A 27,195-nucleotide genomic window follows, 5' to 3' on the forward strand; every position below is an offset into this window, starting at 1 on the left:
CGGCTACAGAGCAACATATAGTTTACACATTTTCAGTGTTTTATTGTTGTATATTACAGCAAAAAAAAAAAAAAAAAAAAACTTATTTGGATTTAGTGTTTTTGCGCATAAGAAATTCAGCTGGTTTTGGAACATTCTGGGAACCCCTGAACCTGAATTAGCTCCGTTTCACATGATCAGGTGATTTGTTGTTACTTGTTAGTGCATGTAATTCCTTTTTTCTTGACATTGGAATGGAAGTGGGTTTCAGTCGATGTTGGTATTGACATCAAGATTCAAACCAGTTCCATCAACATTTTCTACTTAGTTTGATGTTTAGTTACACATTTATTTAATTACTTTGACTTAAATGTTACCAAATGTTTCTCCTTTCTTTTTTTTACTGGAACTGGATCTGTGTATTGTGATTTTGCATCCTGAATTTTTTTTTTTTTTTTTTTAAGAGGACCTCGGGAAGACTAGCCTGGCATTTGTGCATGGGCTAATGGGGATCCTCAATAAGAATAAACAAGGTTAAAGAAAGTATAAACCATAAACCGTTATCTAGTTTCTAATGAAGTGACAGATGAATAATGCATTTTTAAGACAAATGGTGATGGTATTGATTTATTAATCGACTATCGGCTTTTTCCTGCTCCAAACTCTGCTAAATCTTACCTAACTTTGATATGTAGAATTAAAAAACATCTGACAAAAGTGACAGTTGGCTTAAGTTTATGTACATTTACATAATAACTTTAGAAATATTACACTGGAATGAATGTGAAAAGTGGACGTACTCTAATGTGCAGACAGTGTTTTCAAACATTCCTTCCGAGTTTGTCTTAAAAACTGAAACCGACTCACACTTATGACTTAATTTTTCTTTCTTTTTTTAATTTTCGTGTTTATGCTAGGGGCATTTTCCTTGTAGACCAGTGTTATCCACCACTAATGTCTGCATTTCAACCCAAAAATGTTCCAAAGTCAAGTTTCCTATGGGCATCAGATGTTTCACAGATGACACTTCACTCTATAACAGTGAAGTTATGGAATATTTTTACCAGTTAATATTTATATAAGCTCATTGTGCTCTAAACACAAATGCGCAAAGTGTTTCTTTTTTTTCATAAATATTTTGTTGCATCTCTTTATGTTGTACTTTGTAGACGGTTCATGTATTTATTTGCTAAATGCTGTCGGTTGGGTTTCAGTGGCAGTTTTAATTGATCAGTTGTTTGGTTGATAAACACTTGTGACTTCATTTTTTGCCTTTGCTGATGCTAATTTGTGAAAGCTTCATATTTATGCTTGGAGTGATTTCCTTGTATACCAGTGTTATCCACCACTAACGTCTGCATTTCAACCCAAAAATGTTCCAAAGCCACGTTTTCCATGAGCACCAGATGTTTTACACATGACACTTTACAGAATATTTTTACCAATAAAAATGTATATAAGCTAATTGCTGTACTCTAAACACTAATGCACAATGTTTTTGTTTTTTTTTCATGAATATTTTGTCGTATCTCTTTATGTTATACTTTGTAGACAGTTCATGTATTTATTTGCCAAAAGCTGTTTGTTCAGTTTCACTGACAATTAGTTTCAATTGACCAATTGTTTGGTCGATAAAATGTCAGAAAATGGAGAGAATGTTTTTCAAATACCATGTTAACATCCTCAAATGTCTCATATTTACTCTTACTTCAAGTTTATTGTCAAATATGAGAAAAGAAGCCAGAAAATAATCCAAAAAGCTGGAATTTGAGACTTCTTCTCAAACAGACCATCATAATATCTGTTGATTGATGTAATAATCAATTAATCGTTGCAGTTCTAACATATTTATTACTTGTTCGTTTTAAGAAGCTTTGGTTTTTGATTCTAGAAGTTCGTATCTATGTATATTGCTTCAGTTTGGCTTAAATTACAAACCCATGAGTACAGATTATAAAACCCAGCTTTATATATTTATTTTTTTTGTTGAAACCAGCAGATCTAAAAATCATAACTGGTGGTAAAGTTGGTGAATATGACCAATCTGTTGTTATACCGACTACTGGAATATGACATTATTTCACTGGACTCAAACCTGATGCCTGGAAACCAACAAAAACAGAAATTGATCACCGTTTTCTTACATCATGACAAAATTGTTACATTGAACGTGACTTAAGAGAGGAGTTGACTGAATTTGGAGACTGCATAGGATGTACAGTGGGCTGAGCTGTGTTTCTCAAGTACTAACAGAGCGACAGTAAGCATCGCTATTTGATTTTCTTCTTTTCTGCAAAAAGTGTTGTTAGAAAACCATCCGTTCACTCTGACAACGTGAAAAATCTCAGCTTTCATTCTGACAGACGTATGCTACAGGTTGACGAAATCCTGGAGAGAAAACTGTAAACTAATCCTGACAGTGAAAGAAGTGACAAAACAAATCCCATTTAATTAAAACATCATACAAAAGAAGGAAATTATTTGGACCGGAACATGATTCCATCACAAAACAATTGAATTCGTCTACCAGCTCTAAGTTAGACTATACAAAAAGAACCTCCTGTCCTCTTGTGCAGGATAATAAAAGATAAAAAAGTCCCTTAAGATAGGCCTGTTTTTATATTTTTGAGCAAAAATGACAAACCAGATTTATATGAAATTACCTGAGTAATTTAATCCACCTCTGCATAAAACCTCTGTTGATTTTGTCCATCATTTCGTAGTTCGTGCTCTTACCACAACTCCTAATTACAGTGTACCATTTTCACAGTTCAATTTGACCTGTCCATGCATGATGTTAAAAATCATGCCTGCAGTACATAATTTACTAGGATACGCACCTATGAAAAGATAAACTATGATTTACTTAAGAATATTATTTACAGGAAACAAAAATCCAACAATCTTATAGTGGAAGGTCCTTTAAAAATATACAACATTAACCATTTGTTGCACCTCAAATGGACAGAATATCGACCCATTCGAAGGTGATGGAAAATGTTCAGATCAGTTTATTCCAGTCTCTAGTTGCCTCCATGAGATGCCGCTGACCGTGGCCGATCCAGTCTTCTTGGCTGTTAAAAAGCCGACCGCAAAACCAGCAGTCAAACATCACAGACTCCTGCCTCGAGCCCGCTAGAGTTTTCACTACCTCGTACTTCTTTCTGCTCTTTTTCCTCAGTTTTAGTTTGAGAAGGAATCGCTCTCGGACAGAACTCTGAACCGGCCGAGGTCTGGGGTCGTCGCTCTCAGATACCGCTCCTTTGGTCGGGGAGTTCGTCCCCAAAGCACCGAGCTCAGAGAGCGCTTGGACTGTTTTTTCGGACAGAGATACTTTACTGACTGCACCTCTGTACCGGTTTACTGCCTTCATGATATTAGCCACTTCCGGAATGTCAGCATCTGGATGATTGAGCACCACTACCGGCTGGTATCGACGAGGGCATTTAATCTGTTGCAGAGAACTGAACGGGGAGAGTCTCAGTGTCCTTTCAACATCTTTGGCTACAGGCTTCCACAACACAACCGACTCTTTTTCGGTCAGAACTCGATTTGAGAGTCTTCTAGCTTTGTGCACAGGCGGTGGAAGCTCGTCGAATAGTTGTTTCCTTCGCCTTTTCCTTTGGCTTGGAGGCCGAATTGGCCTTGGGGCTAAGATGGGTTTCTCTGCTTCACATGACTGTACCTTTACATTCATGGGAGACCGTGAAGACTCCGTGACATCTTTCTGTGCAATTTTAATAAATTTCTTTATGCTGCTGGAAATGTTTGCATTTGTTTTGTTTGGAGATACCAGAAAACACTGGGTCTGAGGTCTGGTGGCCAGAAACAAAGGCTGGTTGCTAGCAACAGGGGCACCACTTGAAAGAAGGCCACCAGTAGGAGTGACTATTTTAAATATGACTTTGTTCCCTGTAGTTTCATTGGACTGACTAGACTGAGCCACAGTTTTTGCTTCTTGGTTATTTAAGAGTATGCCTGATTTGGGCGGGGAAATATACCGGAGTAAGAACGCTTGGCGACCGCTCTGCAGAGGATTTGGTTTCTCTGTGGAGCCAACGGGCATTGCTAGAACTGGCCTGGAGTTCAAAGGGAGTTGTGTACTTGCAAGCCTAAGTCCAGGAGCACTGGGAGCCTGAACAAATGGGACTGACCTCTGGACTAAGTAGCAAGTTGGTTGAGCTTTTGCAGTTTTGTCAGTAGGGGTACTATTTGGTGTGCTTGAAAGGAGTACAGGACCCTTAAACCCTGTGCTGTTGATAAGGTAGCGATTTGAGGAAGTGCTAACGCCTTGTGGAACAGCAGACAGAATTGTTGCACCCTTTTCAGGAATGCCTGCCTTTGGTGCTGAAACACCAACCCTCCTGTTCTGCGTAAGCACTACACCAGTTGGATTACTGGATCTTTCCTGCGCTGGCTTCATGTAGGAGACATTGATCTGAGGATTTACAGAATTCGTTATCAGTTTGAAACCTGGGGAGGCCTTGACCTGCACTGGCATGGCAAACCGATTCTCAGCAGTTCTCAGAAGGACCGGCTGCTTTCCCTCTGGCAACTGAAGGATTCGTACGGTTGTTTTAGTTTGTTTTGACGAATCACTGCTTGCACTTGAAGTTGCTAGTTTTTCTTTAGTGAGTTGTTGGCTAATGATCGTTTCTGAATGTTCTTCCACAAAACTGCCCAATGAAGCTGAACTACCCTTATTCTCTGCTGGTGTTTTGGATATAGGAATGCTCTCCTCTTCAATTTTGATAATATTAAAGTCTTGCAGCACTGACTCTGGGTTTTCATCCTCAGTGGGTGGATCATCAATGTTAGCTATGCATTCATCTACTTCAACGTCTCCATCATGGCCACATCGACTCACATTGGGAGATGTTTCTTCTCCGTTACAGCTATAGGAATATGGTTCTGGAGATTCTGCTAAAGTCAAACTAAACTGCGATGACTCATAAATACTTTCTTTATCTGCTGAGAGGTCGGACATATTGTCGAAAGCCTGGCTAGTGTTTGGTGAGGTGCTGAGTATTTCCTTGGAATAATTGTGAAACGTAAACACTTCTTGATTTGGTGAGTTTTGTGTACAGTTCTCCGAGGATGACTCCGATAGAGAAACTGGATTTGTCAATAGTGTTTTTAAGTTGTGGTTGTTTTTATGCCTGGACTCCCTTTCGGTCTTTTCTGGAGTAGTGTTACAAGAAGACTTCCCTCTATGTTTGTTCATTAAACTACTGTTTGCTACCGTTTCTGACAATGACATTCCATCTGCTGCCCCACAATTTTCAATATCAGTTTCAGAAACCGTCTCTTGTGCAGCTTTTGATTGTAAAGCTAAATCAGTGGCCTTGCATGTAGAAGGAACTGAGTTATCGGACGTTTTTCTTGACTGAATTTGGTGACATGTATTGATGTCTTGGTCAAACTCATTTGTCATGGGATATACTGTATCTGCACAAGCTGAAGACCTATTTAATAAAGGACTAGTTGGCTCCCTAACATCACCTTCATGAGGTGACAAATCAAAGCTGCAAACAGCAGTTTCCTCCTCTTCAACTTTTACTTTTACAGCCAAAATTTCATCTTGATCTGTCGGTATGCAAGACCCACCTCTTGGTGAAACTGCAAAGCAATGTAATGAACCCCTACCATTAGAACATTCTCCATTGTCAATAGTGTCTTTACTTTTCTCTGATGATGAAGAACCAACATCTTCAACCAAAGAATGATTCTGAGGAGATGAGTCTTGCTTTGTTGCTGGTATTACTTTGAGGACTAAGTGTTTCTTGCCATCAACCATCTTGAAACCCATTACTTTGGTTGTACAGTTAGGGGGAAGGGAGATTTTGTTCTTGACCATCAGAACTTTCAGACCATTAGGAGTGGTGTGAGCGGCGGCTTCAGAGTTTGCAGAACTGTCACATTCTTGCAACATCTCAAGTGTGGACTGTTCTATGCTATGAGCACCTTTGTTGGAGTTTTTATTGTCCTTTTTTGCTCCAGTTCCATCAAGTAACTGGTGGATCTCCTCTGATGGCACATCTGATTTGAACAACCTGCCGTTTTGGTTTGGTAAACCCCCAGAAAGACTGTTCAGTTTTGATATCCTCTGAGGTTCCTGGGACTCTCCTGGGCTCTTCTTAAGCAGAAGTTTTAAGCTTGCTGATGAATGAACTGGAGTCCCGCTGTCCTCTACTGCCTTAAATGCGTTCTTTCTTTCAGATTTTTCTTTATGAACAGCTGCCACGTGTTTTTTCAGATACTCGCTTCTTGCTGAACCATAGCCACAATCCTGACAAGTGTAGGGGAACAAACCAGAGTGGGCTTTCATATGCTTCTGGTGATCCTCTTCATTCAAGCTAATATGTTTGCATTTCGAACACTTCCACGGACTCTCATTGTGGTGATGGATGTGCTGGACGAAGGTTCCAGCGTCAACAGTCGTAAACTCGCACCAGTCGCAGTCAAACTGTCCGTTTACACTGTGACATAGGATGTAGTGTCGCGTAAGAAGAAGCAGCGAGTACTGAGCGTCATCATTGCAAAGCTCGCAGGTAACCAGAGTATTCCTGTGCTCGATCCGATGGCGCTGAAGAACCGGGAACTCGTTTGTGACGAAACCGCACAAATCACAAGGGTACGTTGGAAGAGTTCCTTTGTGAGCTGCTCGGAAGTGTTTGAGGAGGTCATTGGGGCTATACGTGGAATCATCTTTACACACCGAACACCCAAAGCTCAGGATCTTTCCAGAGAAAACAGCCCCCTGTTGAATTTTACAGTGGGCTTTGTTTAGAGTTTGTTTTTCCTTCTTGGTGGAATTTGCGTGGTCCACTAGCAACGGCCCATCGTTCACCTCTCTGAAATGTCTATACACGAAGTCTTTTACCTTTTCTCTTTCATCATCTATCACTGATTTGTTGCAATTTTTGGCAGAATCTTGAGGTATTGTCAGGTCTTCTTCCATAGTTGTAGGTCTGGAGAAATCTGGAAGAGAACAGACCAGACATTTTAATTAATGGAGCCAGAAACATCACTAACATTACATCCACCAATTATGAGCAACTACACACAATAGAGGTAATATAAAAATATTTTTAATTAGAAAAGCAATCAGAGAGTGCAGACCTCTGCCAAGGCAGATAAGCACCCCCCCACCCCCCAATCACCACCGAAATGTAATCATTTGTTCCTTGTGCCAGTATCAACATTTCCTGAAATTTTCATCCAAATCCGTCCATAAGTTTTTGAGTTATCTTGCACATGGACAGACCAACAAACAAACAGACAAACCAACAAACACACCACCCAACACCGGCAAAAACATAACCTCCTTGGCAGAGGTAATTACACTTACTGGGGTCAAATGCATACATTAGAATGAGTTAGATGTTTTTTTTTTTTTTGTTTTTTTTTTTTACAGTAACTCCAGAATTATGAAGGAAAGTAAGGTCATAATAAATCTGTGAAAACTCAAAATATAAGTGGGGAAATGAAAAAAATCTACTGATACTTGCATTATTTTATTACATCATGATTTGAAGTTATCAGCTGCTTGGAGCAAAAAGACTGTGTAGACTTAGTATGGAAATTTACAAACATTTTGACCAGCTTCAGACATGATTTTAACATGAGAACCATAAGAAAATTAAGTAATTTAGTATATATAAGTATATATATATGGAATTAATTCAAACTAGGAAAGCACTCTGAGAGTGCAGACCTTCACCAAGGGAGATCTGTGCCCCCCCAGTCACCACCAAAATTTAATCATTTGTTCCTTGTGCCAGTATCGAAATTTCATGAAAATCCGTCCATAACTTTTTGAGTTATCTTGCTAACAAACCAACAAACAAACAAACCCTGGCAAAAACATAACCTCCTTGGTGGAAGTAATGAAAATAATGTAGTATTTTTATGAGATTAAAGTCATAATATTTCGAGAATAAAGCCATAATTTATAGAGGTAATAATGAAAAATACATGAATCAAAAATATCAAGATACTTCCTCTGGAGACATTTCTTTCCCAAAAGAAATTCAGAAAACAAACTGTTTGCTTCTTGCATTATATTAACTGTGACTGTGATAATGACTGAGAAGATATGGAATATTTCTGAATAATATTTTGTTTTTGGTTCATGCAGTCAGAAAATAGCCCATAATCCAGGTCTATTCATTCATACTTCTAAAAAATTCTCTTCAGTGTTTTTTTTTTGTAACCTGACAAGTCTCTTTTTCTTGCAGGTAAAATTTCATGATGACAATTTCCATTTCATAACTTTTCTAAGTTTCTATGTTCCTACGGACCTGTGTTTATCAATAGACCAGTTGTTCATCTGTTTTTCCCTTGTTTCAGTTTCACAAAATGTCAAGAGGTCAGAATTCATTAATAACATCAGGCTTCACGTGTTGAATTTCTGATGTGGGAAAATAATGGCTCAAAATACATAAACTGCTCTCATTTATATATTTTCTATAGTTAGATTTGATGTTCAGCTCCAAATTTTTCATTCATCCATTTGTCTTCAGGTGTTTTTTCACCTAAAAGTTCAAGTTGATTTTGCTCAAAGCTTATTTCCCTGTGGACTAAAACATCCTCCAATCATCATTTACATATATTGAGTCTCTCTTGAAACTCTAATACAATTTTAACTTCGTTATCAGATTCCCTTCTTTGTTCCAGTATTCTTTCCTGAATACCCTCCCCCACTGCATGCTAACTTTCCCAACCCCCCCTACTATGTGTGTAAATTTTCTTGCAAGGTAACAAAAGGTGACCGATTGTTAAAACCTGGGGCTCATCGCCCAATCCAAAGGTCCTTTGAGGAGACTGGAGGTGTCACTTGCAAATGCAATTCACCCTATAAAAGGTGGATCTTGTGAGAAGCTCTTTGTCTTTTTCTTCACAATCGCCGCTCATGTGCAGAACTGACCTTTCTTTGCAAAGAAATAAAATCTTGTTGGCCGGCAGAAGTCTCCATTTCATTATTCACCAGCAGCAGAGCAAAATTTCCTTAACAAAACTGACTGGTTTATGGGCAGGCATGACTGTTTCACTGTTGCATGAACATATAAAACACTCCGAATCTCATGTAGCTAGAGAACTCCAAATCCACTACTCATCTCTAATCATCCTTTAAAACCCCAGTATCGCCCATATGGTCACTAATTCTAGCTCATGGAAAGAGTTCAAATGGAAAATTGTCACAAGATTTGTCAGGACACCAGAGTTTATTTCAAAAATGAACCTCGTGAACTCCAAAACCTGTTGGTGAAATTGTGGGGCTCACTTAGGGAACCAGACCCACATATTCTGAACGTGTCCTAAGATCAGACCTTTCTGGGATGATATAGTTGTCGCTGTGAACACAGTTTTCAACCGAACATTTTCTAAAGAATCAAAGTTTGCTATTTTAGGTGTAATCCCAGAAAGTTTAGCGCACAGGTGTCAAACATGCAGCCCGGCCAAAGGTTCCAATCCGGCCCCTGGGATGAATTTGCAAAGTACAAGTTAGGGCATCAAACTCAAAAATAATATAATAACCTATAAATAATGACAACACCATTTTTTTCTCTTTGATTGAGTGCAAAAAACATTAACTTATGAAAATGTTTACATTAACAAATGATCCTTTAACAATAAAATGTGAATAACCTGAATAAATATCAACAACCTGAAATGTCTAAAGAAAATTCAGGGTAATTTTAACAATATTTTGCGCCTTTGTAGATCTGATCTGTAATGCACATGTATATAAATATAAATGATAAGTCGAGGCAGAATATTGATAAGATTGTACTTACATTTCTTTAACTTTTTTTTTTGTCCAGGTTATTCACATCCTTTCTGTTTGGATAGTTTGTAAACGTAAATACTGGCATAACTGAATGTCATTTTTATGCACGACAACAATTTGGAATTGTCATTAATTATTAGCTATCATGCTATTATTTTACTAGTCCGGCCCACTTCAGATTAAATTGGGCTGAATGTGGCCCCCGGAAGAAAATGAGTTTGACACCCCTGGTTTAGAGGGAAATAACTAAAAATACCTTTTGCGAATTTTACTAACGGCAGCCATTAAATGCATCACTATCAAGTGGTTGAAACCTGAACCTCCCACATACAGGGTGTATAAAAAAAAAAAAAAAAAAAAAAAAACACATTTTGAAAAATTACCCCCAGTTCCGCACTTGATAATTTTTGGAATTTTCTTTTCTGGACGTCAGTAGGTAGGGATTGGTGGATATTTGTCCAAGTTTACAGACCCAGGTTTTCATGTACGAGTGAGCAGGGGCAAATTGCGCAATCCAAGTTAAAATTGGCTTGCGCAAGTAAAGTGAAGTAGCGGTGGGGTTAACCCTAACCCTAACTTGGCCTGTCCTCAGTGACATTTTCAGGCCTAAACAAGTTGAATTAACTTTGAAAGGCAGGAACAGCTGCCATGGGTAAAGAAATGAAACTGACATGGTGGCCAAAGTGTTAATACTGTAACCTGGCAATTTGGTGGAAAACAAGATGGACGGCCATTGCCCCCTCCCATGACCTTTGATTGGATTTAAATCCCACCGCTACTTCGCACAAACCAGTTGTAACTTGGATTGCGCAATTTACCCCTGCTCACTCATACATGAAAACCTGGGTCTGTAAATTTGGACAAATATCCACCAATCCCCTACCTACTGATGTCCAGAAAAGAACATTCCAAAAATTATCAAATTCAGAACTGGGGGTAATTTTTCCAAATGTGTATTTTTTTTTTTTTTATACACCCTGTATAACATTAGGATTGAGAAACTGAGGGAAATCTATCAGATGAAGCAAATTACTTATGTACTTAGAATTCAGGGAGCGATATTTGCAAAGAGATGGAGTCCCATGATTAACCTTTTAATGCAATAAGCGTTCAGAAGTGGTCATCTACATGTATGTTTTTTGTTTTTTTGTCTCTTTATAGCAGTGGTTTCCAACCTTTTTAAACTCGTGACTCCATTTTAACATCACAAATTTCTGGTGACCCCAGACATTCAAAACAGAGACTTTTTTTTTTGCTAAAATTAATTTGTTTTTGATCATGTAATAGTTTGCTATACAATGTTGCAAATAAACATTAATTTTAGACGACATTTAAACTATATAATATACGTAATTATGGACAGAGGCAGTAAATCCAGGTGTAGATTACTGCACAAAGTGAGAATTTTATTTTCTTTGGTCAGGATATGTACAGTCAGTCCAGCTGTGATTTACAAGGCCGACAATAAATACTGAAAAATTCAAACTATGAATTATGAAAGAGCTGCAGCATCTGAAACCGACCACAATGAACATTTGACAGATAAACAGAAGCACAGTGCTGCAGTTTCAACTTCAGTTTGTCATGTCTTTTATGTATTGTGATTGTCTTTCTCAAATCACCATATATTTTTTTATAATTTTTAAAAAAAATTATTTTTATTGATTACTAGATATTTCAGGTGACCAGATTTGAATTCCAGGCGACCCCAAGGTTGAAAAACACTGCTTTATAGTGTCATTCATGTTTCATTTGTGACTAACTGGAATCAATATCTACTGCAGACGTCCATATTTTTTCATATATGCCATATGGGGATGTCTGACTACATATGCTTAAGTATGTAAAATGCCTTGTATATTTGTATGAGCAAAACTAAATACATATTAAGTTTAAAAAAAACAAAAAAACAGTATCTGTCGACCTCTAATTTTGTTGTTTTATTTCAGAAGCTCGTGTTCCAACCACAAGGCCGAGCGCTGGTGTAAAAATGCGGACAGGAATGTCATGTACAAGGTTTTAAAATCTGAACAAGGCGACATTAATGAGTGCGGATACTGGGGTATGTGCTACCTTTCAGAACCTGTATTTTTAGACAGACAGTTCATCTCCAGTTTCTAGGATACCATCAGCTTCTACATGAGTGTATTCATCAGTCTGTGGAGTTTGACAAAGCCAGTGTATGAAAGCTGTTATGAAGTTACTGATTATGTTGAAGGCACAGAAAAGTAGTGCAGTGGTCATGTGACTTCACAGCAGTCAGTTCATAACCCAGTTCAGTCCAGAAACCAGAGGCACTATAATGTTCTCATATAGAGACGTTCATCTACAGGACTCACATATGGAACCAACTCTGATACTACATTAACATCATAAAAAGGAAATAAAAATATGAATAAGATGAATAAGATGCATAGGAAGGGGGAGGAGCTAAAAAAGAAGACGGATGAAGAGGAGGAAGGGGAAGAAAATGAAGAAGATGAAGATGACAAAGTCAGAGACAACGATGTTGAAGACAACAAAGGAAGAGATGAAAATGAGGAAGGCAACAAAGACAATGATGAAGACGATGGAGAAAGATGAAGATGAAGAAGAGAAAAGCAAAGACAAAGATGATGAAGATAAAGACAAAGAAAAAGAAGATGAAGAGAATAAAGGGAGGATGAAAATGAGGAAGGCAACAAAGACAATAACGTGGAAGACAATGGAGAAAGATGAAGAGGATGAAGAGAAAGAAGAGAAAAACAAAGAAAGAAACAGAAGGTGAAGAGGATGAAGACAAAGGAAGAGATAAAAATGAGGAAGGCAACAAAGACAATGATGAAGACGATGGAGAAAGACGAAGAGAAAGAAGAGAAAAACAAAGACAAAGATGATGAAGACAAAGGAAAAGATGAAAATGGAGAAGGCAACAAAGACAATGACAAAGAACATAATAGAGAAAGATGAAGAGGGTGAAGATGAAGAAAAGAAAATGATGAAGACGACAAAGACGAAGGTAAAGAAGACAAAGGAAAAAAAAAAGAAGACAAAGAAAAAGATGAAGACAGTGACAAAGATGACAATGGGGAAAGACAAAGAAGATGAAGAAGAGGAGTAAGAAAACAAAGACGAAGATAAAGACAAAAAAGAATGATGAAGACGAAGAGTAAGAAGACAGACGACGAAGTCATCAGAGATGAAAATGGAGAAAGCAAAAAAGACAATGATGAAGACGATGGAGAAAGACAAAGACGAAAAAGAAGAAAAGAAAGATACAGAAGATGATGAAGATGACAAAGGTAAAGAAGACCAAGAAAAAGGTGAAGACAAAGACAATGAAGATGAAAAAACAAAGACAAAGAACACAAAGAACGGAGATGAGGAAGACGACAGAGACAAAGACAATGACGGTAAAGAAAGAAAAGGAAAAAGATGAAGACGAAGATGAAAAACTAAGACAGATACTGAAATAGACAAAGAAAACAGACGATGAAGAAGACGATGAAGAAGAAAACAAAGTTATAGAAGATGAAGATGACGAAGACGACAAAGGTAATGAAGACAAAGGAAAAGAGACAATGAGGAAGAAGATGAAAAAACGAAGGCAAAGAAGAGGAGGATGACAAAGACGACAAAGGTAAAGACAAAGAAAAGGAAAAAAATGATGAAGATGAGGACGAAGAAAATGAAAAAAACAAAGATACTGAAATAGACAAAGAAAACGAACAAAGACAAAGAAGACAAAGGAGAAGAAAAAATGAGGATAAAGAGGATGAAAATGACAAAGAAAAAGAAGATGAAGGAAACGAAAGACAAAACAAAGAATAAAAATACTTTTACTTTTTTGTTGAAAACTCAGTTCAGGTCCAATTATTTTTTTAATCTAATGTTGGTTTTTGGTCCAAAGACATAAAGGAGCATCAGGTCTTCACCGATGGGAGAAGGTTGGATATTTAAGAGAACAGTCACAATAAGATTAAATAAACTAAAAGTAGGTGAATAAAGTCATATTAATCTGCTAAAAAAGGTCATTTTACCAAATAAAATCAGGTGTTTTTAAAGCAACGTCACAAGAATGACACCACAATGACAAAAACACTCAGAACTTTTCTCCTATATGACTTTTTTTTTTTTTTTTTAAACCTGCCACCACTATATGACACTTATCATGTACAGTCCAATAATAGTATTTTAACCATAAATTAAACTGTAAACTGCTGAAATGGTTTGTTGGACTTTCTTGCAGAGAATGAAAAGGCGGCGTCATGGAAACCAGCGTCATCCGTTTTACACTGATGTGATGATGCTGTAATTTTGACCAAACACTAATATGAATTTACTGGTTTGGAAATGAAGCTGTATTTGGTGCTTTTTTGTCTAAAATGTAGGCGTTTCCATAAAATAATCAGTAAATCTGTGATCACACTTATTCCTGATTCTGCTCACTTGAACCATAATGATTTAACTTTTTTAACGTACCCTAACCCAATAACTGTAATAACCTGCAATAATCTGTTTACACTTCAGTCATTTCTCCTTTATTTATTTCTCCTTTATTTATTTACTTCATTTATTTATTTATTTATTATTATTATTTGCACTTTTTTTCTCTATATTTAAAAGTTCTTATGTGATTTGTTAACATTTATTATGAAATACTTCTCTGTATTTTGCATTTTTCAGTGAAAATCTGCAGTTTTCCTACATTTAATTCACTGATCACGTAGATGTTCATAAAAGCACAGATTCAACTTGAAGGTTATTATATAAAGAACAAAGAAAACTAAAGAAAAAGTGACTTTTTCAGTCAAATCTATCATCAACTCAATGTAACACTTCATTGATTTATTTTAATAAATTTTGTGCTCATTTTTTCCGCATTATTTATTATTTTGTAGTTGTTGTTTTTTTTTGGTTTTTGTTCATTTTATTTATTAATATATCTTAAAAAAAAAAAAAAAAAAAAAAAACATCCATCTACTGTCACTGATCCAACTCTATGAGTTTTACTGGTGAATCAAATCACTTTTTTTTTTTTTTAATTTTGTTGCTTCTTTTATCCTTTTTTAAATTTATTTTAATAAATTTTGTCCTCATTTTTTTCCCACATTATTTATTATTTTACAGTTCTTTTTTTTTTATTTTATTGATTAATATATGTAAAAAACAAGTGTGTCCATCCACTGTCATTGATCCAATTCCACAGGTTTTACTGGTCAATCAATGTTGTAGAAGATGACGGTGTTTCCATGGTAACTACAGAGCCTCTGAACATCCAAATGGGTCATATCTGAAGACCACGAAAAAAAAAAAATTTATTTTATTTTTTTTTATTTGTTTCTTCAAATCTATTCAGTTTGTGGCTTATTTTGTTCATGTTACTTTCTATTTTGTCGATTTTATTTTTCATTCTTGATTTTTTTTTCCCATTTTGTTGCTTATTTTATCCTTTTTTAAATTTATTTTAGTAAATTTTGTGCTTACTTTTTCCACATTATTTATTATTTTGCAAGTTTTTTATTTATTATTAATTTTATTTATTAATATATGTAAAAAAACAAGTGTGTCCATCCATTGTCACTGATCCAACTCCATGGGTTTTACTGGTGAATCAACATTGTAGAAGATGATGCTGTTTCCATGGTAACTACGGAGCTTCTGAACGTCCAAATGGGTCATATCTGATGACCATGAAAAGATGAAGAACTGTATTTTACACCAATTATTTACATGGATTGATAGGATTAATGGATCAACAGGTATTAAACAGTTTAGATCAGTAGATGGTTCTGGTCATTGGTGGATGTTTGGGTCTTTAAGGGTTAAAGGTGTGTGTGCTCTGTTTTCTGTTTTGTATATATTTCTTCTATTTAAATGTGTGTTTCTTCAAATGCTCATTTCATTTCACTATCAGCCCTGTGGATAATAATTTCGTTCATCATCCAATGTTGAATGACAATAAAGAAACTTGAATCTTGAATCAAAATAAGTTGCATTTGCATCTGTAAAAATTAAACTGTCTTTTCTAAACCTTTTGACCTGATTTGACAACTGAGATTTGAGATTTAAATAACACTTCCTGGTTTGTCATGACTGTAGAACCCTGATATTATGATAAATATTCACATTAACCAACATGAACCTGACACACCGCTCATATTTTCCGCCTCATCTCCGAGTTCTCACAGTAAACTGAAGCATTCCACTGCTGTCAAACCACAACACAGATATTCTGCAGCGGCATCCAGTCAAAACACAAACACACCGACCCAGCGGAAAACCGACCAATCACAATCCACCGAGCCCCTCCTCTCCCTCACATGCAAATCACATCTTACTCTCTCATGCAAAGTTGTCGACATGAGGCACACAAAGCCGGCATTTCCTCCTCCTCCTCCTCCTCGTTCATGCTACAGTGGAATCTGCCTCTGGCGAACAGTGACATTACTTTAACGGTGACCTCTGACCTCTCTACTCTTGTGACTCATGTCACCGCCTGATATGATTCAAACATGTCAGAATGTATGTATACGACGGGAAACGACAGGACGGATAATATTTAAAGTATAGGAGACGGGATGATACGTCTGGTTTGTACAAATAGAAAAGATATACACATAATAATAATAATAATAATAATAATAATAATAATAATAATAATAATAATAATAATAATAATATAGGGTTTGTACACATTTTTCAAGGTGAAATTCAAGCACTTCAGGGTAATTCTCACCTTATTGCTGGGGTAAAATACATAAATACATATATTCATGATTATTTTTTCACTTTTTATCACAGTAATCACTTTTCCATTGACCCTCAAATTGCGCAAATATAACTTGTGCATAAAAATTTACATAATGGAAAAACATCAATTTCGCTAAAAGTCTCATTTTTCGATAAAAGGTTTTTGTGCTGGCAAGAGGTGGTTTTTCAGGCGTAGTGCAAATGGTATATCACGTGAAACTACAACGGAAAGACCTTTTTTCACAACTAGTCAGGTGAATTAAAAAAATAGATGACGTACGTTACAACAAGCGAAGAAGAAGAAGAAGCATATCGCGGTATGTGTGGACACATCAGGAAACCCAATCACTTTTTAATTTAATACGAGATAGAGGGGTAATATATAATAATAATGAATATATCTGTAAATCAACACCATATTTACGTTTGTTGCCATGTTTATGGAATGACTTCTCGTGTCACTTTGCAATAATAAACAAACAAATCATTGCATTTGTGATTTAATGGAAAAACTGACATTATGCACTTCTGTTTTTTCAACATTTAGTAAATATCGGTAAAGTTTTGTGCAGATGTCCAATGGAAAAACGACTAATGATGTACATTGTATTATGCTGCAAGCATCTAAAATTATGTTTCATAGGTGCAAAAAGTTTAGAAATTAAAGGAGAATGCAAAGTTTTAGCCAAAGGTCAAATTCAAGCACTTTGCCAGTATTTTTTAGGGTCATTCTCACCTTATTGCTGGAGTAAAATCCATATCCACAGGAATACATACACTCATGATTATTTTTCCACTTTTTAATCACAAAGATGTACATTGTTTTATGTAATAAACATCTAAAATCATGTTTCATAAGCGCAAAAAGTTTAGAAATTAAAGGACGACACAAAGTTTGATCCAAAAAAAAAAGGGAAGCCACTTGACGTTCTTCAGACACACTCGCACCGAGAAAAAGATTCAGATAAAAATGTACCTGGAGTCGACCTGAGAACACCTGGAATTTACTTTTTTGACATAAAGTTTTATTTTTGTAAAATGATCACCTCTGTGTAAGTAGCTTTGGCTATAATTGAAAGCACTTAAATTGAAATTCAAGCACTTTACAGAGTTTGACAACAACATTGTAATTCAAGCATTTTCAAGGATTTCAAGCACCCGTATGATCCTTGTAATAATAATAATAATAATAATAATAATAATAATAATAATAATAATAATAATAAGTACACATTTTTCAAGGCCAAATTCTAGCTCTTGAAAACACTTAAACGGAAATTCAAGCACTTTACAGAGCTTGAAAACACAACATTGTAATTCAAGCATTTTTAAGGATTTCAAGCACCCGTATGATCCCTATAATAATAATAATAATAATAATAATATGTTTTCATGTTGTTGATTACTGATACAAAACCAGTTGGATTTAGCGCTTTAGTGATACCGTCAGGACAAACCCATCATAATAAGACATGGCTTCATTTCTGGTTTGGTCCATTGTAATTTTTATTCATCACAATTATTTGTTGTTATTATTACATTGTTACTGTAAATACATTAACCCTTTAACAACATAGGCCTTTTGGAGTGACTTCCTAGTGAAGTTTTTCCTCCACATTTAGCCCTTAGGGGTCTGAGCCTATTTTGGCCATTTTTCAGTACTTTTGATTTTACCTTTATATACTATAAAAAGAAATGTTTACTATACCCATGTTTGGTATCTTTTTTTTATTAGCATAACTTCATCTATCTCATCTGCCTATTATTTTTTCATTTTAACCTACTATATCAACACAAAAGGTCAAAAAACACACAAAAAATATTAAATCCGATTTGAAAAATGTATATAATTTATTGCATAAATACCACAAAGATGCTTAACAAACCTTTTTAAAGACTTTAAAAGTGACTATTGGTTCCAATATTAGGTATATAAAATTAATTGTAATAAATTAAAACTATACTCAAATATTTGACATAAAAGCAGATCTTTTACATATGCTTCTTACCTGTAGAAAAGGAAAAAACTCATCAATGCATGTTTTCTCTGAAGACTCGGACTGAGGAACTTGAAGAGGCCACCTCAAGACCTGGAAGAAAAAGACAAAACAAAACACACTTTTAATGTGTAATTTTGTGTGAGCACCTCTTGAACAAAAGGTAAAAATAAACTCTTTATTCATTACAGAGCTTTGAATTAACCTCCAATCAAGAATCAAAAACTTTTATTAATCCCAGGGGAAATTATTATTGTGTTACAGCTGCAAGTATCATAAAAGGTAGCAGGAAAAACATACATATTTAAACTTTAAGGAAATATTTCATGTTTTTATGTCAGATCATCATGAACAGGACATCTGACAGCTGTAGACATGATGTGTCCCAACATTTATGTCCATATAGTTTATAAACATCAATATTTCCTTAAACTTTAATGGGAGATTTTTCTTGATGAAAGCAGATGGTTAGTCGTGGTAAAAAATTATTATTTAAAGTCAGAGTAAGAAAAATATTTTAGAAATTTAGAGGTTGAACATTTAAAATCAGAGTTGTGGATAAAAAACTATCAAAAAACTAAGATTATAAAGTGAAGATAACAATTTAAACCAAATTAACAAAGGCCTGGAAAAGCATCTCCAGGAGGGAACTCCACGTTTGGTGGCACACAATCCTCATACTTATAATAATTGTAGTTTGTCCAATTACTTTTGAGCCTCAAGGAGACAACAAAAACAAATGACAGACACCACAGTTAACCTGTAAAGACCCAAACATCCACCAGCAACCAGAACCATCTACTGATCAAAACTGTTTAAGACCTGTTGATCCATTAATCCTATCAATACATGCCAATAATTGATGTAAAATACAGTTATTCATCTTTTCATGGTCATCACATATGACCCATTTGGATGTTCAGAGGCTCCGTAGTTACCATGGAAACACAGTCATCTTCTACAACAATGATTCACCAGTAAAACCCATGGAGTCGGATCAATGACAGTGGATGGACTCACTAGGTTTGTATCTTGAGTTATTGATATATTTGACTGAAAAAGTCACTTTTTCTTGAGTTTTCTGTTGTATCATAAAATACCCCTCAAGTTTAACCTGAGCTTTAATGAATATCTATATGATCAGTACATTAAATATTGGAAAATACCTGATTTTCACTGGAAAAATGAAAAATACAGAGGATTGTTTCATAAAAAATGGTGACAAATCACTTAAGAAATATTAAATATAGAGAAAACAAATCATTTGGGAACTAACAAAAGTACCTCTGGGTCTTTATAGGTTAAAATGACGATAATTCCTGCAGAATGAATGCAATATTTTAGTTAAACTCCCTGAATTAAAGCTGAAAGTCCACATGTTAATCACATGTGGATTGGTTCATTTCAGCTCCACTGTAGTGAACAGAGGAAAAACTATAAAATATGTGTGGGTCCAAATTAGAGGCAGACCAATATATCGGCCGGCTGATATATTGACTTTTTTCCAATACTGGCCTTATTTTTTTTTCTTTTTTTGAAAGCCGATATCTGATCAGAAGTAAAAATGTTATAAGATATTTGAGACACCTGTGTGGGCAGCACTAGAAGTTCAATAAATGTTAAAAAAAAAAAAAGTACTATGTGTATTAATCATTTCATTTATATCACTGCATAAAAATCTTAATTATTTGAGTGTTTCAATGGAATTTTTGGTCAATGTGCTTTTAAAAAATAAATGAATGAATAAATAAATAAATAAAAAATTGGCCTTAAACATTGGCCTCAAAAATGCCTGCAAATTTATAAAAATCTGCATCGACCTTAGAAAAACAAATATCAGTCAATCTCTAGTCCAAATATTAATGGACTTGACTGTGTACAGACTGAAACCTGGTGTAAATGCAGTTAATATCATCTTATCTGAATAAAACAGACACAAACATTATGTGCAAAGGTAGATCTGACAAAATACTGAATGCTTTAGTTTGTAGAAGCTGTTTCATCCTGACACTTTTGTTTTTAATGCTGCATATATTTCTCATATATCTTGTCATGGTGTGTTCAAAGTACAAAACACATAAAAATATGAATTTCTTCATGTATAATGAAGGTTTCATTACTACAGGGTTGGTTCAGCCTCAAGATACTGATACAAAACATGACGCTTTTTGCTAAAAACACCAACAAACATACAGAATTTTTGCAAAAATGGAACATTAAATAACACAGAAATTAAAACAAAAACATACATTTGAACATTAAAGTCTATTCAATGGAAGATACTCTTTGAATTATTATAAAGTTAAAATAACCCGTGGTCAGAGGTGAGTGCACACTTCAGCTGAAATAATTAATCCATTCCACTTAAATTAATGGAGAAACAGTTTGGTAAAGAGTTAATTTGAAGTTTTAAGAAAGTCTAAATTCACAGATTTCTTTTAATGCAGCTTATATCTTATAACTTTTATTCTGATTGTATCTTTTAGTCTTTTATACTTGTGCTCTGACAGACCTCTGCATAATAATCCCATGTCCCTGAATGTGTACAAATGTAAAAAAAAAAACAACCTTATTATTACTTATTGTAATGATTCAGCCTGTTAAAATGTGAATATTTTCTGTTTTCTTTCCTTCTACATGACATTAAACTGAAATTCTCTAACCTGGTAAGGAAAGAAACATTTGAGGAAACACTTTTCACCACCTTCTGACAAAACAAATCAATAAGAAAACTAACGGACTAAAAGACACTGAAAATAATAAGTTAGTCTCAGCCCCAGGCCTGTAACAGTTCTTACATAATCACAGTGTTGCAATAATTGACATAATAGTCTCTTCACTTTTATATTAAAACAGTGGTGAAATAACTATAAATAACATTTTGGCATTATTTATTCATTATTTTAGTGTCATTCATCTTCTGCAATGGCTTTAATTTTTTATTTCTGTTGAATTTTTTTTATATCATGAAAGGGTTTACGAATTTGTGTCAATATTTTTACACATTTCAACATTTTCTACTAATAAACATGTCTTTTTCTTCCTCTAAACTGTCCATAATTCAAATATTATTAGATTTAAAGTACAGTTGGTGCAGAACATAAAGTAGGCTAATGTTTCAACTGCAATTAACTGATGGACTTCTAACGGCTGGAACTGTTAATTTACTGCAGAATAAAACATTAGAGCTATGTTATAGCATAATGGCACATGCATACTTCAGCATCAGAATACTTCATTAATCCCAGAGGAAAATTATTGGCTGTTAAAGTCGCTCCATTCAAGTCGAATAAAAAGTAGCAGAAAAGAAATGATCAATACAGCAAAAAAAGAAAAACAAATAAATAAACATGCATTCACCAAATATATTAAAATACTCTAGTAAGACACTAAATGAGAACAGCAATTTGTACAATATATACTAGACAATATATTATCACTATATAATACACCTGCACTGCAAAACTCTAAATCTTATCAATTGTGTTTTTGTCATTTCTAGTCGAAATATCTCATCACACTTAAAACAAGACAGAATCACCTACAGAGTAACTTTTCAGTGAGATATAAGAACTGATTTTTAGACGATAGATCTGGAAAATCTGATTTCAAGAAAATCTTACCAAGAGAATTTTCACGTTTCTTTGGTAGATTTTTTTTGCTTTAATTAAACAAAAAAAAATCTTGTATTAAGCAAAAAAAAAAAAATGTGCCAATGAAACAAGTGAAAATGATCTTGCTAAGATTTTCCAGATCTATTGTCTAAAAATATGTTCTTATATTTCACTGAAAAGTTCCTCTTTAGGTGATTCTGTCTTACTTTAAGTGTGAGGAGATATTTGAACTAGAAATGAAAAAAAAAAAAAAACACTTGGTAAGATTTAGAGTTTTGCAGTGAGGTCTTTGTCTTCTTCTAAACTGTGCATAATTATTACATTTAAAGTACAGTTAGTGCAGAATATAAAATATTTCAACTGTAATTAACTGATGCACTTCTAACAGCTGGAAATGTAGATATACTGCAGAATAAAACATTAGAACTATGTAGGGTCAGATCCAGATCCAGCAGTGACCTGTTCAATAGTGTCTGTGTTTAAACTAAAGAACTGGTCTCCAGGTTTAATCCATGTATGAACAGGTCTATGTACTCTCACATCACACATGTTACACAGATAGATTTGACTGAAAAAGTCACTTTTTCTGCAGTTTTCTCTGCTTATGACAGAATAATCTTCAACTTTAATCTGAACTTTCATGTACATCTACAGGATCTGTGAGTTAATTCCAGAAGAATACTTGATTTATACTGATAAAATACAAAATACAGAGGATAACATTATAAATAAAGGGTGATAAATAACATAAGAAAGGTTAGATAGAAAATTTCATTTGGGAACGGACATAAAAGAAGCGCTGGGTCTTTATGGGTTAACATCCTTGACTGTTAATATCTTCAATGTGCAATGCGGACATTTTGTTTCTGTTTTTATATTTTAACTTGTTTAATTTATCTATTTTTATTTGATTTTAATTTTTTTTAATGCTTTTATTCATTTTTATTGTGCTTGTCTTGTCTTCTGTACAGCACTTTGGTCCACTGTGGTTGTTTTGCATTACATTACATTTAGGCATTTGGCAGACGCTTTTTTACAAAGCGACTTACAGGGGAAAAACTAAAATTAAAATAAATAAATACAAAATAAAATAAAATTCAAGAATAGATTAAAGACATAAAGCAGCTGTACAATTACAAACAGTGTCGTACAGAAGATTAAAAAGCAAAACTACAGACTAAAAATACAAGAATAGATTAAGAAGACATAAAAACAGCTGTACAATTAAAACAGTGAAATAAAAATACCAAGTAAAACAACAGAATAACCATAATAATACATTTAAAATGGAACGTTTGAAAGTGCTAGGACAGGACAGTTTAAAAGTGTTTTATAAATAAAGTTGGATTGGATTAGATCTTCAGTGTAATTTTTGTATTTCACTAATTCATCCCGCAGGCTGGATTGGACCCTTTGTTGGGCTGGTTTTGGCATGTTTGAGACCCCTGATCTAGTCTGATAAAATACATACATTACCGTTCTATGAGCAGGAGGTAAACTCTTCCAAACATGTCACCCTGCACTAATAACAGACTTTGCATGAAGAACAGGGTTTTTCCATGTCTGATATTGAAGCAAACAGACCCTGCAGGGACATGCAACAGGGTCGTTTTTGCCTTTAAATGTGCAACTGCAGTCTTAACCACATCGACGGCTCATTACACATTTATAGAACTAATAGGAGTTCTGCTATTATGAGCCTGCAGCTTCATATGTCTGTCAGCTGTCAACACAGTGGGTCACACAGGGAGCCATGTTGGAGGAAAAATGGCTGCCATGCTTTTATGACTTTATCAGCTTCAGCTACTTCACTTCATTGTCAACTGGGATGGTTCATACTGGAGTAGGTGGTGGTGGGGGGTGTAGTTGGGATTTGCAGCATCAGATCAAGTTAAAGTGTGCAGGGGGATGAGGATGCAAAGGTGGAGTTGGGCTGAATAAATGTAAAGTGTAAGGATGTGGACACCTGGGCAGCACACAGGTAGGAGCTGTGGGCCCAGATGGGACACACACAAATGAAGCTGAGAGATGAGAGGAAAAGTTGCACCGGGTCCAAACTGCAACTCCTGCATCACTAAAACAGCTCTAGATCTTTATGTTTTACGTTCAGTTAATGATAGATTTGACTGAAAAAGTCACTTTTTCTGCAGTTTTCTCTGCTTTTGAAAGAATAATCTTCAACTTTAAACTGAACTTTTAAGAACATCTACAGGATCTGTGAGTTAATTCCAGAAAAATACTTGAGTTATACAGATAAAACACAAAATACAGAGGATAACATTATAAATAAAGGGTGATAAATCACATAAGAAAGGTTAGATAGAGAGAAAATTTCATTTGGGAACTGACATAAACGAAGGGCTGGGTCTTTATGGTTAACATCCTTGATTGTTAATATCTTCAATGTGCAATGTGGATATTTTGTTTCGGTTTTTATATTTTAGCTTGTTTTATTTATCTATTTTTATTTTATTTTATTATTTTTAATGCTTTTATTCATTTTTATTGTGCTTTTAGTCTTCTGTACAGCACTTTGGTCCACTGTGGTTTTTTTTAAAGTGCTTTATAAATAAAGTTGGATTGGATAATGTGTAGTGTAATTTTTGTATTTCACAGACCGGATTGGACCCTTTGGCAGGCCAGTTTTGGTATGTTTGAGACCCCTGGTGTAGTCTGATGAAACACATACATGAGCAGGAGGTAAACTCTTCCAAACATGTCACCCTGCACTAATAACAGACTTTGCATGAAGAACAGGGTTTTTCCATGTCTGATATTGAAGCAAACAGACCCTGCAGGGACATGCAACAGGGTCGTTTTTGCCTTTAAATGTGCAACTGCAGTCTTAACCACATCGATGGCTCATTACACATTTATAGAACTAATAGGAGTTCTGCTATTATGAGCCTGCAGCTTCATATGTCTGTCAGCTGTCAACACAGTGGGTCACATAGGGAGCCATGTTGGAGGAAAAATGGCTGCCATGCTTTTATGACTTTATCAGCTTCAGCTACTTCACTTCATTGTCAACTGGGATGGTTCATACTGGAGTAGGTGGTGGAGGAGGGGAGGTGGGGGGGTAGTAGTTGGGATTTGCAGCATCAGGTTAAGTTAAAGTGTGCAGGGGGTGAGGATGCAAAGGTGGAGTTGGGCTGAATAAATGTAAAGTGTAAGGATGTGGACACCTGGGCAGCACACAGGTAGGAGCTGTGGGCCCAGATGGGACACACACGAATGAAGCTGAGAGATGAGAGGAAAAGTTGCACCGGGTCCAAACTGCAACTCCTGCAAGTCCGAGCCGGGACGTGGATCTCCCCCCAACCCGAACCCCAGAACCACGAGCCCGGGTGCGGACACCGCGACACGACGCCTTAATTGAATTTGTTGTTACTTTTTCCCCCAGAGTGTGGGCTCCATGGCGTTTAGTTAAGTTTAGGAAACGCGACTGACGCTGCATCAGTGTGGAACTGACCCGTTTTGAGAGGAAAACAAAAAGCTGAGCATGTTATTGAAGGCGTCGTGGGGTTTTTAAAAACACTTCCATCACGTTAATGCCGTAAACTGTTGTGGACTTTTAATAAGCAGTTATTTCACACCAAAATAAAGCCCCCCCACACCCACGCGAAGATATTCAAAGTTCCGGTAAATGACTAATTTCTTACCGTGAACTCGATGGAAGTTCAGGCGGCGTCCCGTTAACGTCCGACATGATAAAAAGCAGGTAAAGCCGTCCACAGCGCCCAGCTCCAACATTTGCCTTCCTCTGCTCCTCTCGGTGGAACCACAGCGACGGCGGCCATGACAGTCCATCCGGGTACTTGGCTGCTCTTGACACTCATGTCGAAGCGGATGAATATGTATAGTCTCTCAAACACCAAACTAGTGCCGAGTTGAGCATTATTTCCAACAAAACGGCTCTAAAATACAACTTTTCACTCAACTACGGCTGGTTTATGATACCCGGGGCACGTTTATGGGGAGCGCGTGGGTGTTAACGCAGCAGCGCTACGTCATTGTTGAGCACGAAGAAGAAGCAGAAGCACAGTAGTAGTAGAAGAAGAAGAAGAGGTGCCATGGCGGATATACGCCATTTCCTATTGACTGCGATACATGTTTGACTAGTTGATATTCCTTTGTTTGTATCGGCTGTTTTTACATACATACCCCCCATTTTAGAGGCTTAACAGTTAGAAAGCAATGTGTGAGAGTGTGTCTGCGTCTGCCCTGTCTTTTAATCACACAATCCACAACCTACTCCCACACCCTGTAACACACACACACACACACACACACACACACACACACACACACACACACACACACACACTCAGACCTACAGTAATGGAGGATGAGGCTCAGCAGACACTGTTAGCTTATCAACATTACATCAGATCCACTGGCTTTGTTTCACACCAGCTCAGGTTTTACAGCACATCATCGATACTAAAGGTGTTGTGTGTGTTTAACACATTTATACACACTGACACTATGTTTATTTAGGCTTTAAAGACATTTCACCTACATCTGTGAGTGTTCAGTCAAAACAATGACGAGGTTTAAAGGTTCAATGAGTAAGATTTAAGGGAATTTAACACTCCGCTTTAGAGCTGCAAAAATAAACTGATTACTTGTAAACTATTAAATTAATTGAGAAATACTTTGATAGTCGGGTTAAGTAATGTTTTTAAAAGTGTAAACAGTTCTCATGAGGGTTTTTTCACAGCGTAGGGGCGCCAGTTTGCTGGGGGGTCCAGGGGCACCCTCCCCCGGAAAATTTTTACATTTATAACTCTCTGAAATACTATTTCCTGCATTTTGAGGGGCAAATTTTGAGGAGCCAAGTTTTTGTCTTTGTTACAACATGATTAAAAGCAAAAACTGTTTTTTTTTGTTTTTTTTTTTTCAATTTGTGAACAGTAATTATTGATGGGAATTACTCCATACTCTGGGTGGGCGTCAGACAATACCAAGGCACACAAAGGGGTGTTGACTATATTGTTCTCATTTCCTGTCTGCAGCACTGTGCACTAAGACAAAAGAATATATTTTTTCAAATTCAAATCTCTTATTCATTACACTG

At 35.8% G+C, this 27,195-nt stretch overlaps 1 protein-coding gene across 1 annotated transcript; it reads right to left on the reverse strand.

Moving 5' to 3' along the window:
- Positions 1 to 399: 399 nt before the first annotated feature.
- Positions 400 to 26,040, reverse strand: LOC115439271 (zinc finger protein 518A-like). The gene is made up of 3 exons (XM_030163090.1): positions 25,778 to 26,040; positions 18,514 to 18,594; positions 400 to 6,960 (listed from the first exon to the last, which is right to left on the reverse strand). Exon 3 carries the CDS (start codon positions 6,938 to 6,940, stop codon positions 2,981 to 2,983), a length of 3,960 nt encoding a protein of 1,319 aa, XP_030018950.1. The 5' UTR covers positions 6,941 to 6,960; positions 18,514 to 18,594; positions 25,778 to 26,040; the 3' UTR covers positions 400 to 2,980.
- Positions 26,041 to 27,195: the final 1,155 nt, after the last annotated feature.

This window comes from Sphaeramia orbicularis, chromosome 19, assembly GCF_902148855.1.
Source record: "Sphaeramia orbicularis chromosome 19, fSphaOr1.1, whole genome shotgun sequence".
NCBI lineage: Eukaryota > Metazoa > Chordata > Actinopteri > Kurtiformes > Apogonidae > Sphaeramia > Sphaeramia orbicularis.

What these genes read in the sequence shown, in the direction of transcription:
- LOC115439271 (XM_030163090.1), bottom strand. Translation starts at nt 6,940, where the DNA reads ATGGAAGAAGACCTGACAATACCTCAAGATTCTGCCAAAAATTGCAAC.